The sequence below is a fragment of the Sciurus vulgaris genome (assembly GCF_902686455.1).
Source record: "Sciurus vulgaris genome assembly, chromosome: 12".
Lineage (NCBI taxonomy): Eukaryota > Metazoa > Chordata > Mammalia > Rodentia > Sciuridae > Sciurus > Sciurus vulgaris.
Genome location: NC_136473.1, coordinates 26,697,615 through 26,713,384, shown reverse-complemented (window position 1 = coordinate 26,713,384; position 15,770 = coordinate 26,697,615). Strand labels below are relative to the sequence as shown.

At 34.4% G+C, this 15,770-nt stretch overlaps 1 protein-coding gene across 1 annotated transcript in view; it reads left to right on the top strand.

Moving 5' to 3' along the window:
* MALRD1 (MAM and LDL receptor class A domain containing 1) overlaps positions 1-15,770 on the top strand; it is a gene marked incomplete at its 5' end in the record, with an annotated part of 672,621 nt that overhangs the window by 428,643 nt on the left and 228,208 nt on the right. Inside the window, one exon of the mRNA XM_079107637.1 lies at positions 1,909-2,092. Within this exon, the coding sequence (XP_078963763.1) occupies positions 1,909-2,092 (184 nt within the window). The remainder of the gene's footprint in view (positions 1-1,908; positions 2,093-15,770) is intronic.

Genomic DNA, 15,770 nt, shown 5'->3' with positions numbered 1-15,770 from the left:
GCTATCACATAAAATCACAGTGAATATTTAAGTCTGTTCTTTTCTTTTTCTTTTACAAGAAGCCTAGTTATAAGATTTAAGAAATGGTTCAAATTTCATTGGTTTAGAGAAAACATGTCCCTTTTTTTGAAAATCTTTGGGGCCTTCATACACCTCATAAGTGATTCTATAACTGGAGACAGATGCATAGGAGAAGTTAATAAAGTTTGTGAATTAAGACAGGCTTTCATCAATATTCATGCCTCTAATATTGCTAAGTGTCAGACAGATACCCTCTACTTTAACCTTTAATTTAACTAATAATCTCTTTGATTCAAAATCACTAAAACATCACTGCAAATCAAAGACTAACCTTGAAAAGAACTTCTCGTTAGTTGTCAGAAAGATATGACGTTCCATTAATTAAGTGTGAATTTCCCATCCCCTTCAATGTAGAAGTCACTTGACTCTGCGAGTAAAGATTCATCATTGTTTTCTGACAGATACTGAAGAATCTATATATATATATATATATAGGTAGTTGTTTTTGCAAAGTTCATCTTAAGTTAATTGATACATAGTTATACTTTCTATCACACAAAAAAATCATATGACAATATTTATTTCTCCCTCAACAGAACAAGAAATTAATCATATTTATTAACACTAATTCCCCAAAAGTTTGAAACCATGAATGTGTAATTTTTGAATCCCCTCTTTAAACATTTATTTTTCTTTTTGCTGTTGTTTTATATTCTTTAAAATAACTGTAAATTATGTATTTCATAGTTGCATGGTATGAATCTGTTTGGACATCTCATTTGTTGGATACCATTCCATTAAATGCTCCCCTCTGTTCCAATATTTTGATTACAAGCTTCAGATAAGGGTCTCATATATTCATCCTGAAAACACCATGACCTACCACCAAATACTATTTATTTGGGTACTAACCATAAATGCAATGCAATGTATTGTTTCTTTTTCTTTGATAAATATCCATGATCAAGATTTGTTACATCACCGAGTACCAAAATGGCCTAGTCCTAGAACACCAAAGAAACAGCGTATATGATCCCAGTCTAGACCATGTGCTCAACTGGCATATCTGCATATTTAACAAAGGATGATTTTTACTAGATCATTAGGGTTATATTATGTATCATTTCGTGGCTTGTTACATCACTAGGGCTACTCATGTATTAAAATATTGTACTACTAGTTGATCAGCCTGTTATTCAGAGGAGATATTTGGATAAAAGTTTTAGAAAAATTAATTCTTTTTTATAATTGAAGAATTTTGCAAAGAAAAAGGACTTTTGAAAATAATGTAATTATGTAATAATAGGATTTTTGAAATCTGGCTTATTTCAGAAATTACCATTTTCCATCCATGCTCAATTCACTACACAACTCTTTAACCAAGTACATCAGGAGGAAGTGATTTTTCCCACATGTTTCCTTTCCATCTCTTTTCTCTTTATCTAGGCCAGTGATTTAGGCTCATGGAAGGAAAGTGCAAACTCAGTAATTAAAGAAAATGATTAGAAAGTGGGGATAGGGCACCCAGAACTATAAACCCTCCTCTTCTCTATAAATTGTTGACATTTCATCCAATATTAAGAATTTTGTGTACATGAAAGGACAGGTAGATTTAACTGAGCAGGATGCTATAATAGTTTCTCTGAGAATACCAAAACAAATTTATTGCTAATCTTACTATAACTGCTGTTGGGGAACATTGGTAGATTACTAGGCCTGTGTTTTAGTGAGATAAACTCTGTTATGTCCATTTTATCAGAGTTCCAATTTTTTTTCCAATTTTCATTGGTCAAATCATTTTGTGCCAAATAACTGGGTATTTATTATTGTTTTTATTGCTGCTATTGTTGTTGTTTTTAATTTTTTTTTTTCCCTCTTTAACTTCAGACAGAAAAAGGACTTTCAGAAGTATGGCAAGAAAGTAGGCAGAACCTTGGTAATCACTGGCAAAAAGCTGTCATCCTGCTAGGAAAGTGGAGGAACTTTAAAGTCATCTTTCAAGGTATCAGGACAAGGGACCTGGGAGGAGGAGCTGCAATTGATGATATTGAATTTACAAACTGCACAACTGGTAAGTTTCTGGAAAGCATTTCTATTTAGAAGCACAGTTATAAAAGGCTCTGTTGTGTACTTCCTATACACATACAAATTGTTTCACAAGTAGAGCTTCATAATTGTAAAATTGCAATACATGTTAAGAGATAACACCTATGTCAGTCCATTTGAGAGGCTGTAACAACATACCATGAACTGGGTGGCTTAGGAGCAACTGAAAACTATTTCCCACAGTTCTGGAGGCTGGGAAATCCCAGACCAGGGGGCTGGCAGATTTCATGCTGGGTGAGGGCTTGTTTCATGGCTCATACATGGAACTTCCTTGCTCACATCCTGGAAGGGAAAATGAGCTCCCATGGGCCTATTTTATAAAAGTACTAATTCCATTAATGTAGACTCAGTTTCCATGACCTAAACTCCTCCCAAGAGGTTTAATTTCCTAATAATATCACCTTAAAGGAGTTCAACATCTAAATTTAAGGAGGAAATAAATATGCAGATCATAGCAATACCTCTCCATTCTTTAGTTGCAGAAGTGACTCCCCTCTTCCTTCCACACTGTCCCCTAACATGTAGAAGTATTCTTTAAATTTGTTTTTTCAACACAATGTGAAATGTAACTATAAGATTTACATCCAGTGGGGCACAGTGGTGCACACCTGTAATCACAATTGCTAGGGAGGCTGAGGCAGGAGGATTGCAAGTACAAAGCAGCCTCAGCAACTCAGGGAGGCCCTAAGTAACTTAGTAAGACCCTGTCTCAAAATAAGTAGTAAAAAGAGCAGGGGATGTGGCTCACTGGTTAAGCACACCTGGGTTCAATCCCTGGTAGCAAAAAAAAAAATTACATTCATTTTTAAAAATTTAAATTGGTGAAAAATGAACCAGTAAAAAAAATATTAGAAGCTGGCCATTAGTGCATAATGAGAAATAAATTCAAGCAAAACTCATGTTGAAAACTATGCTCAGGAGATTTAAAAATGCTATTCCAGCATGTGAAGGAACAATAACTTGAAAAAAAATTGCTATCTTTTGTCATGCTTCTAAATGTGAAGTATAACTACACTCAGATTTTCTTTATAAAACTATGCAGAAAATGTCAAAAATAATTATAAATACATTGGTACAGTTTCATAGTTTGCAGAGTTCTTTAGGGGGAATTATTCCATTTGATTTCCAAAATAGCCCTGTGTGAAATATTCTGCCAATGAAGAATATGCCTTCTGTGGTTTGCTATACTGATTCACTTGGCGGCGAGCCTCTGGGACTGAAGAGCTAAACCTGAATGCTATTTAATTTTATTGTTGCTCTCGTATTAAAATATCATTTCACTCAGGCAGTTCAAAAATGCGACTTTGGTTTTCAGTGATGTTATAGCATCTGTTCTTTTTATGAGCAGTCCTGCTTCAAAGGATTCTGCTTCACAAGAGATAGAACCTTTAAAATTTTACCACCCCCCCCCCCCCCCCCCGCACCAATCCTGCTTTCCAGCAAAGGTGGATGCTACTCAGCTACCTTATGTGTGTTACATAAGATCAGAACTCATGTGCACCTGAGGATCCAGGGAGCACAGAACGCTGTATCTGTTGCCATGCAGGAGCCAAAATCTGAGATGGGAGCGCTTTTGGGTAGGATTCCATGACATAAGGAAATGGGGTTCTGCAAATACAATCATGAAAAGGGAACCTTAGATGTGAGAATATGCTTCTTAAAGTCTTTCCTAGTCAATTTTCTAGTAATATGTTGATTTCTATTATAGTTTGTAACTCAATCTATAAATGATTTTGGCAACTTGAAAAGGAAAAAATTCTTCAAAAGTTTTTTTCTAAGATTTTAGAAAGAAAGAAGTTTTTATTCCACAAGAATTCCTTCCTCTCAAGGGAAGGAGAATGCTTCCTAGATGAGTTGATTCAGGACAGAAGGGAACTGAGAGTTATTATTCCAGCTTTGCCTGGCTCGTGTCAAAGTTTGCACTGTTTCTTCCCTTCTCTGTTTTAAAGTAATTTGATAGTTAACATGATTATAAGTAATTTTATTCCACTCAATCTAATACTCATCTTACTGGGTGATATTTTAATATCTTATAGTTATTGATAAATTACTTGTAAGTCTAACATTCTATGTTTTCAATAAGGAGCCATTGTGTTGTCAATTGCAGTTGAATATGATCAATCCATATTGAATACACTTTAGGAAAAAGCAGTCATTGTTTTTCAATAACTTAGTGTGATACAATAATGAGTATTTTAAAAGTATTTCTTACTTAAGATAGAAATAATTTTTAAAAAAGTATTATGAGAACTTTTGGAAACTATGAATGAAACTGAACCAATGACTTTGTAAATCCCCTAGTTTGGGTATTCCAAGTATTGCATTCAGATTGCTCAGGATTTAGTTTAAAGATATATGCCATTCTCATGTCCTGTAGTCAATGGGAAGAAGCTTTGAGTATTTTACCCCTAGTTTTCTTCAGTTGCCAGTTTAGAAGAGAATGGTATTTGATAGAACACCTATAAGTCAGAGAAGCACTTGGCTAGGAACAAGTAGTGTTTGAAGCAAAATACCTGGGTGTAGAATCTGGCTGTGCCACTTAGGCTGGGGAAATGCCATCATTTCACTTTGCCTCAGTTTTCATATCAGTAAAATTAAGATGATAAACAAGAGTCCCATTATAAGCTTCTGTGAATATTAAATACATTAACACATGTGAAGATCTTGGAATAGTCTTGCTATATCCTAAAGTTACTTTATTACCTACTCAAAGATTGCTTTATTGCCCTGTTTTAGGAAACTGACTTGAAATCGCATATGAATAGGTCACCATAAAATTTATTGTGAAATTGTTACCATTCTCCAGTTGAGATAAAGAACTTAAAAAATAATGTTTATTTACATCCTATCTAAAACACAGAAAAACACCATACATTTTATGATACCTCATATATGAAATGTCCAGATTATGGAAATGTATAGATAAAAAGTGGATTAGAAATTATGTATGGCTGAGGGAATGATTTATAAGGTTTATTTTAGAAGGAGATGAAAATGTTATAATATTGTTTGGTGATTTTTATACAACTTCATAAATACACTGAAGTCATTAAATGTTAAACTTTATATATGACTTTATATGACTTTTACATAGCTGAACTTAAGGGCATCTAATTATGAATTATAAATTGTAAATCAATGGAGCTCTTTAAAATATTAAGAAATGACAGAGAATTCTGAAAGATGGTATGAAAGTGACAGAATAGCTTTTAGTGTTTCCCAAGTCTTCTCATCAAAACAGAGCACTGGTTAGCAAAGTCAACCAGCCATGGAAAAACCTACACACAAAATTATTTGAGAATACACTCCTCTAAAGTCCCAAATACAAACCAATGGAAACAACCTGCAAACAGCAGCAAGACTTATGTACTACTTGTGTCTATAAGGGAAAAGGCAGAAGAATGGGGAAGGAGCTAACAGAATCACTGGAAAACACAGCCAGGTGGTTTGAGGGTAGCAGCCAACACTGAGGAGGGTTTTATTCACTAGGAGAACTAATGGACCCTCAGGAGCTGGACGAGGTCTATGGGGTTGGAACAGTCTAGACTTGTGAACTCTCTCCATGATCTGTGATTGCTCCATGGTTATCTGACTTAAATCTGAGGTCCCTATGAATATATTTCAAATTTCAAAATCATTGAGATTAAAATTTAAAATTGTGAGTGTAAATGAGAAAAGATATATGGTATATTATATATAATACATGCATACCACATACATATATATGTACATACACATATACATACCATATATTAAGTGTTTTTTTACTGCAAATAAAATGTTATTTGAGTTTAATATGTATATTTTACTTTCTATTTATAAACTTACAACTCAGTTTATTAAACAATATTTAGTAAATGGTCAGAATAAAGCTAGGTATATTCCTTTTTTATTTTTTAACATTGTAAATACATGATGGTACTATCTTCAACTTACTATCAAATTTATTGTACTTTCTAAAAGAAAAACTAATGCAAAAACATGGACATTTCCTGTGTTCCAAGTACACACTAAGAAACATTTCTTCCTTTTTTTGACAAGCTAATAAGGAAACAAGTATCTTATTCATAGAAAAATAATTGACAAAACATGAATTTGATATCTGCCTTTCTCTTTTATTCAAGTTGGTTTGCAAATGGTTTGCACACAAATCTTTATAAAATGCAACCACCATTCCATAGAAAAAAGAAGGAGAGCATTCATATAGAAAGAAAAGGAATATTTCATCATTGTAATTATAAAAGTTCTAAATTTGAATGGCTACTCAGTTTTTCATCAGAATATTATGTATTCAAGTGTTATTTACCTGATACTTATTGGCTTTGTTGTTAACACCAATTAGCTTTTATTTCATTAGTTAAGAGCCCAGATCTGCAATAATACTATTGAATGTCAATCCTAGCACATCCACTTGCCAGCTACTCTGTGCTTTAAAGCCAAGTTCCATAATCTTCCTTTGCTTTTTTTTCTCATTTATAAAGCAGTAATAATAATGCTCCCATTTCTTAGACTTCTTGAGATAATTATTCACTCTGTATGAATAATTATTCACTCTGTATGAACTTTGACAAATGCATAAAATAGTAAGCATGTTAATATGAGTAAGCTAAGAAGGATACATGAACAACAGTGAAGAAGCGAAACATTTTATACCAACATTCAGGATCTGATGCTGTTCGGTTCTTTCAGTTTTACAGGTTCAGCAAACACCTCTCAATTGTCTAGGCTCTTTGCAATATACTGCTTATTGCTCCTCCAAGAAGGGCATCAAAATGCAATCTGTAAAAATAAAAATAAAAAATAAAAATAAAGAAGGGATGAAATAAAGAAAAAAGAAGGGCTGAAATGTGTGTGTTCCACAAGGTTTGATCACATGGACTTTTCCACTTCCCATTTCAGTGCCCCTTTCTTGACTCCTGGCATTTCCCCCATCTGTAGTGTGTCACCCCTGGATTTTCTGTTTCCAAGACTCATCTGTAAACTGCCTTCAAGATACTGGTAAACCAGGGAGCTTGGGGTAGGATTCAATAATTATCTAAGATATTGCCCCTTGCACTGAAAATCTAGAAATTCAATTGAATGATGACCAGTTTTCAGTTCAGGGAAAAAGAAGAAATAATTTTGTGAATAGGAAATGTATCCAGAAGTCCATAAAATCTACTAAGTAGATAGTAGCTATTCTGTCTCTTTCTAAATTCATACACAGAAAGCCACATCATGTCCCCCCAAATAATCTTAAACATGAAAAGAAGGAAATACCTTGAGAATGAAATAAAAAAACCCAGCATCATTACAATTTTAGATGTCTAATCCATTGTCTTCATACCTACTTAGAAAAGACATCCTCTTTTATTATAGCCAATTTCACATCTTCCAGTTTTTCCTCTTAAAAAACTGTATGTATGACTCCTAAGTGTCCTTTAAACAGTAATTGATCTGGAGTGAAAAATAGTGGCATGATGGTAATGATTTCAATGCAGTTTCACTCTGGATTCAAATTGAACTTGGGAGATCACAAAGCAGTGATTGCCACATAAAGTTCAAGAATAAATAAATGTATAAACAGAACCCTGTACAGTTTGAATTTAAAACTTACCCTCTTCACTTAGGTAAGATGAAAAGCTATATTTCTGTTCAACATATGAGTGTTCCAAGTGTTGCATTCAGATTGCTCAGGATTTTCTTTTGAAGTGAGGATGAGAAAAAGAAACAAAAGCAGAAAAAATAATAAACATTTTACCCTAATGAAGTAATCCAAAGTGCCTTATTTTTAATAGTGAATGATTAAATAATGTGTAGCACTTTATATTGTAAGTGTAGAAAAATGATTGATGAGCAGATAGATAGGTGGAAGGAAAGATAGATGGAAGGTGGACGGACGGATGGATGGGTAAATGGATGGATGGACAGATAGCTGGATTAATAGAGAATATGCATATGTATTCAAATCTTGGTATAAGTGTGAACATTGAGGACAGAAAGAGTTCTTTTTCTGGAGGAGTTACATTCTGGTGGCAGATGCACATAATAAAGTAATATGTAATATTGTACCATGTGATGGTGACAGGTGTTCTGAATGATATAGAAAGAAGTGACAGAGAATGACTACCTTGATAAGAGTGATCAAAAACAGTCTCTTTAAAGATTACACAGTTGAGAAAAGTCCTAAGTAAAATGAGAAAGCAGCTATGCGAATATCTCAGGGAAGAACAATCCAGGCCTAGAGACCTGGCAGAAATAAGGATGGCGAGCTAGTGAGGGTTCTCCTTGTGAAGAACCTTGTCATCAGAAATGCCTGCTTCTTACTAAGGCACTTCTCACAGTGTAGGGATTGAGCAATCAAACTTTGGAGTCTTTTTGGTTTAAATCCTGACTTTACCACTTACTTGCTACATGAGATTGCACAAGTCCCATCAAATCTGTGCTTCCTTGTATTTATGGGAATAAAAACAAAACCTACATTATTAGGTGATCATGAGGATTTGAAATTAATAAATACCATGTGCTTTGCACAGTAACTTTTCATGATTGCTACCTAATAAATGTTAGATATGGTTAGCATCACCATGATTCTCATTATTGTCATCAAATTTAATTTAATCCCAACAACTGGAAAAGTGAGGTGCCCAGAAGTCATACTAAGTAATACCAGCTCTGTTGATTTCCTTACTGTTGCTTTGTGGCGCCAAAACCTAGCCATATTTAGCTCTAGTACGATAGGATACTACCAAAATCTTGATAAGTACATGGTAAAAGCAGCTACCCAGCACCAATATGTATGAAAAGTAAATTCAATGTACAGTAGTTACCAACTTGTCTGAGTCCAGTGAGACAGAACACTCACAAACATGATGAATTATGTATTACTTACATAAGACAGCAAGGAACAAAAGAAGCCTAGAGTTCATGGTAAGCTAGTCCCACGTTGCTCAGGGAAGCTGCCCAGGATGGTGGATCAGTTGCACCATAGCTGAGGGACCTGGGAAAGAAGCCCTCCTGAGGTTTATACCCTTGGGAAACAGGACATGCTTTGCCAAAATACTGAAGGACATCCAGCAAGAGACCTATCCTGCAATATCTAGTCTGTCAATTATTTCAAATGGCATTGAAAGAAAATAGGTGATAACAGATATATCTGTGTCAGTGATATTAGTTAAAATATTTAAAACAGCGTACATCCCATTTTTAAATTTTTTAATATTCAAGGAATTGTCATTGTTCTAAAGTTGTTTTGTTTTGGATTCAGGAAAACTTTTAAGAGGAAGGAGAGATTAGAAAAGAAAAGAACCCTGTAAGTGCTATAAAACTTGAACCAGATTCAAGTCATAACAGTTTCTTTCTGAACCTGATTATATAGGGTTATTTTTATTCTAGGTTTTCTAATACACTGCAGTGTACCTTTTGGACCTACAGCTAAGATTTTCTGCCTGAGTTGATAAAAATTTTAAAATATACTCTAAATGTCAGAGCCAATTCCTGTCTTTAAATTAAACCTGGTGCTTTAAATTAAGCTTGACTTATTGGCTATTTGAAATGCCCAATGCTTCTCAAGTGAAAAAAATTAGTTTTAGTCAAAGTAACTGTAGTTTTGTAAATATCTTTTATGGATTAACAAAAGTCAAAAAGTCATGTTTAAAAAGATTTTGTTAAAATTAACATATCCTGCTTATATTTTTCTCATCAATAACATGTTCATATATAAGAGTATATTCTATAAAGATTTAACAAGTCAATACATGCAGTATCCTTTGAATAGTGACTCTTTGTGGTCACTAATTAGCACATATTATATGTTGATGAAAACATTAGTAATTTTGACATTTTGGTCCATGAAAGTAACTGATTTTTATTGATTCAAAATTGTGATTCTTGGCTGGTGCAGTAGTGTACACCTGTAATCCCGGTAGCTTGCAAGGCTGAGGCAGGAGGATTACAAGTTCAAAGTGAGTCACAGCATCATAGTGAGGCCCTCAGCAACTCAGTGAGACCCTGTCTTTAAATAAAATACAAAAAAGGACTGGGGATGTGGTTACATGCCCTTGGGTTCAACCCCAGTACCACCCCCCCAGGTGTTTCTTTATTACAAAGGATGAATGGTAATATCATTGACATTGATTTATTAAAAAATACTACATTGCTTTAACATACTGCCATATGTGACAAAAATATTTACTGTTGCATATCAAAATATGCATTTTTTCATCTCCCTTCATTTAAGTGAGTTCATGCGAATGAGTTCATGTGAATAAGTTCTGGCCAGTGTGCCGTGAGAAGCAATATATATCACTTCCAGTTTGAAGCATTAAAAACCTGATGTGCAATCCCCATTTCTACAGAATTGTTTTATTGAAAATAAAGAAACAAATCTCTTCAGGTCTCCCCTTGTGTATTACAAGGAAACTCTTGTTCCAGATGGCACATCTGTATCTGACCAGTCCTCTGGTCAGTGTGTATAGAAGAGTCTCTCTCAGCCAACTTGTTTTGGGTAATGTATAACTGAGTGACATATATATATACAATGTATATTTTATTTATTTATTTATTTATTTATTTATTTATTTATTTTAGATTCATGGATTATTTTTTAATGTGTGATACAATACAGTCCATCCTAACACACAATACAATTTCCAATGTTACAAAGAGGGACACTACTCGAGCTACTGTATAGTCATTCTGTGTATATGCAGAGTTGCATTTGACATTGGGTTACCCAGCATTTTAACCTTGGAGGCAAGTACATTATTGTACTTCAAGCTACATCCTAAGGTTTGCATTTGCTTAAATAATGAAAGAAAGGAAATGACAACCAAGTTATTAATCCTTCGTAGGTTTATTCAACCTGAAGATGTAGGAGGGAGTCTACTTACCTTTAGATTCTGTTAGTCTAAATGCGATAAGAAAGGCCTTCTGGCCTTCTTGGTCCCTGCTTTGTGAGGAAAGTACTCAGGTGAATAAGGTTAATGAGGAACAAACTTTCACACTAAGAGGTGAAGATGGTCCTATGGCATTAACCCTGTCCTTCCCGTCATTGCCTGGCCAAACCCCCCTCACTTTCCTTTTCCTGCTGCCCTTGATGTGAGACAGGTTTCAGGAGAGAGGCCTCATTGCTGTGGCCAACCAAGCTCATTGCTCTTCCTCAGGCCTCACAGCTAGAGTATTTACTTCTCGTGCAATCAGGGAATAGTTCTTATTCCTAGCCCAATGCCATTTCTTAAACCGAAGGACTATGTGATTGAGTTTATTATATCTTTAATCAGCTATCTTAAATTAAAAAATCAAAGCCATGGATGGATCTAATTACTTTAATATTGAATTCAAGTAAACCATTTGTTATATACCTAGAAAATATCAGATACTGCTTTATCTTTCAATAATTGAGAAAATTAGCATTTTAATGTTAAAAGGTCTACAATTCGAAGATGTCATTTTAATCATCATAATTGCAAATGAAATATTCTAATTAATGTGTTTATACTTTATTATTATCTAAGCACAATGATATAACTTGGCTCATTCATAATGTTAAGAAAAAGTAATTACTTGAGCAGACATTTTAGTAAGTCTTAAATAATGCTTGAAATATCCCTAGATTCAAATGAAGACAACTATAAATCTGAATGCTAACATTATCCTCAATTCATGTAATTTGTAATTAGAATTTCTTTCATAGTTAACTTCTCCACACTTATTACCTAGATCATTAAGACTATTAAATAAAGTATTGGTGACAATATAGTGTTTTAATTTTAATTTTTATTGATGTATATTTTACTCATTTTCTATTCTAAGTAAATAGTAATAGTTATCAATGGCTTTCATTTATTCTTGTGTATGTGTAGTTTTTATTTCCCATGGCACAAAAAAAGATGAGCTCTTCAGTCCTGAAATATTGGTATGAATATATACAAAATATAAGAAATAAAAGCCTCAGGTATGCTACATAAGATAAGTTGATATGGAATTCAAGAAAGTTATATCTAGTTGGACCAAACATAAACAGGTTACAATAAAACCCATAGATATTTATATATGCCCAAATATTAAGTTAGGACTAGAAACTAATTTTCTTGTCCATTATATTTGATGGAACACACAGACCTACACAGAGAATATTTTCTATAACGTGTGTTTCTGAAAAATTTATTGTTTGAAAAATATGAAAAGAAGAGGGCTTAAGGGAAAATAAGTTTGGGAAATCTGCTATAATCATATTTAAATAGTCAAACAACACTAATATGGACACAATTAAAATCCTAACGCAATTTAATGTTCCCCAAATTCCTGATAGACAACTTTATAACTGTGCAACTTTACGGAAAAGTGAGGTGGGTGGGAGGTAAGAGATCTTGATGGAAGAGTGGTATAAAACAGTTGAGGTTGTAGAATTTTGGAGACAAGGAAAAATATCCAAACAGTAGGGAGAATTATGTAATAAATAAATACTGCCTCAAGGCAGCATGTGGGGAAACACAGCAAAGAAGAGTGAGTGACACACAAATTAAGTCCACCCTGTGACTTACTGTGAGCTCAGCTGAGTGTACTGTCTGGATTTTCATCTGCTGTGCCTTGGTTCTATTGTGGGAAAATTCCTGTAGCAATCAACACGATTTCTGTGTTATAAGGAACCACTTCCTCCATTGCTCAGTTGCATGCATGTGAATGTCATTTTTTTACAGAAATGTGCCTTGGATAAATGTAAACCAAGACAATAGAAAGAAACAAATGTATGTTGAAGAATGAATGGGAGTCAAGGTCATACCAGAACAACTACATACAGGATAGCCATTAAGGAGGGAATAAAGGTGTTTAATACAGAATGGATCTCAAAGGAGTTGAGCCAAATGAATCAAACTGTCTGGAAAACTGCCTCAGAATTGTTGGGAAATGAAGAGTTTGAGATTGTTGATTAGAAGGTCAGAGAGGAGCTCAGAAAAAGAAACTAAGTGTTGTCTGGAGTTCTTTCTTCTGGCTTAATTTTCAATTTTGGGGTCTTTATACTTTCTCATGATAATTCCTAGGAAATTTCTATGTTAATGAGGTCTTCTGTAATTACCAATAACATCAAACATAAAGGGAGTTTTTAAGGATACAAGAAATTTTATGAAACCCAAGATCAGGAATGCAGATCATTCTCAGGATGACTTTAAAACTAGAGACTGAAAAGTGACAGGAAATTTCAAGGATGATCTTTCTGTGCATCTTGTCTCTTTTGGCCCTGGGTCTCTGTCTCTTCTCAGTTATCTATTGCATTCCCTTCTCTGTGTAACCAGTTTTCTCAGCTTCAACCTATGCATGCAGAAAACATGACTGAACAGAGTTTAAGTGCCTGGACACTTTTATTATAGTTGTAAATTCTCAGATATCATATCCTGGGTCAAATGTACCTTTAGACTAGTTAACCATAGTCAGTGTTTTGGTCAGCTTTTTTTTTTTTTTTTTTTTTCCCCACTGTGACTGAAAGACTTGACAAGAACAATTTCAGGGAGGAAAAGTTTATTAGGGGCTCAGGGCTTCAGAGATCTCAGTCCATAGAAGGCCAGCTCCATTCCTCAGGGCTCCAGGTGAGGCAGTCATGGTGGAAGAGTGTAGTGGAGGAAAGTGGCTTACGTGGTGATCAGGAAGCAGAGAGAGACTTCACTTGCCAAATACAAAATATATAGCCCATAGGCACACCCCCAGGGACCCACCTTCTCCAGTCACACCCTACCTGCCTTCAGTTACCACTCAGTTAATCCCATCAGGGGATTAAGCTAATAATTGGGTTAAGGCTTTCATAACCCAATAATTTTTCCTCTAAACCTTCTTGCATTGTCACACACAAGAGCTTTGGGGGGACAATTCATATCCAAACCACAACAGTCAGAGAACAGGCATACGTTGTACATACATGCCTACTGGAGCCCAACCTTGGTGCCATCTTGATGAAGGGGAGCTGGGTATACAGGTTATATTAACCATGTCTTTTGCTTTCTGTCTTCTGATGCTTCCGAGATAGAGGAAGCCACTAGCTCTTGAGTGTATTTTTTTCAAATGAAAATCAACCAATCCAGAGTCCGCTCCCCCAGCCACTTTTTTTTATGGAACACTTTAGGTCACTATCTACCTGCCATTAACATTCCAGGTCCAGGTACCAGAGATTAGGAGCAGCCACTATGCCACAGAGCTTACTGAAAATATCCAGTCTAACCGACTGGAAATCTGTACCTTCCACAACAATAAATGCTCTTATCCAGAATTCCCCCATCTCCTGCCTCCAGACCAACCCTAGACTTTCATAGCATAATGTCCATTTCCTCTTGGGATCTGTGAGTACAACAATCTTTTCAGTGAAAGTCATATCCCCATTTGTTGGCCTCACTATGCCTACATAATAACAAAGCCTATATTTAAACACAAGTACACAATAAATATATTCTTAGAACATTAGAACATGCATTCAGCAAATATAAATAGAGTGCTTCCTATAAAGCATTGAAGGATATTACAAAGATAAGCTGATTTTTGTAATAAATGGCTAGTCCAATGTCTCATTAAAAACAAAGAACTGAACTAGATTAGTACATTGGGAATAGGGAAAGGGAGATGAGTACATGAAATATTGTGGGAGTGATAATAATTCAGCATGGCTGCATTAGTTCCAGTCATTGTGGCTTCCTTCCAGCTGGCAGGAGAAAATAAGATGTGGAAAGAAGCAAAGAGTATATACCAGCTACCTTTAAAAATGTTTCCTTGAAGTTGTTGCACATCAATTATACTTAGAACTAATTAGCAAAAATTTATTTGCATGATCAAAGCATAAGGAATTCTAGGAAATGTATTTACTCAAAACTAAGTTTTATTATAAGGGAAGAGGAAGGAAATAGTTGCATTTAGAAATAATAGTTTACCACAATTTCCTAGAAGTTTGAGAATATGAAAAATTATAATAGTTTAATGTATAGACATCCTTGTTATTCATTGGAGGTTGGTTCCTGGACCCTCCATTGATAACAAAAAGTCATAGATGCTCAGATTCCTTGTATAAAATGGTATAGTATGTGCATATAACCACCACAAATCCTCCTGTATGCTTTTAATCATCTCTAGATGACTTATATTACCTAAAACAATCAAAATGCTATATAAATTGCTGTTGTATTTAGGGAATAATCATTAGAAAATAAATTCTGTATATATTCAGTGCAAAAAATAAATTTTTTCCAGAGATTGATTGAATCTGCAGATGGGAAACATGCGGATGTGGAACAACCATATTCTCAATTAACTCAGATAAGAAAGCAAATTTTCACTTAACCCAGTATTCTGTGATGTCTCTCCATATTTCTCTGTTGCTTACTGCTTGGTTTGCCACAGTTTTGGGGTATTTCCTTATCTCAATAATTCAAAAAACTTAAATTTTCTTATAACCCATCATTTTCATCAAGAATTTTTGTCCTTTTCAATTTAGGTGAAATAATTCATCAATTTTTAAAAAATTCTCATCAGCAATGTTTTAGTTAAGTTTTTAACAAGGAAATTTTTCCTATCCTTGTAGACGAAATAGTATTTTTTTTGTTTACATCTTTGATTCTCATATGCTTGTTAATAAGCCTTTCTTTTTCTTCTCTTAAGAATTTCCCCTTCATTTCTGCCAAGCATCT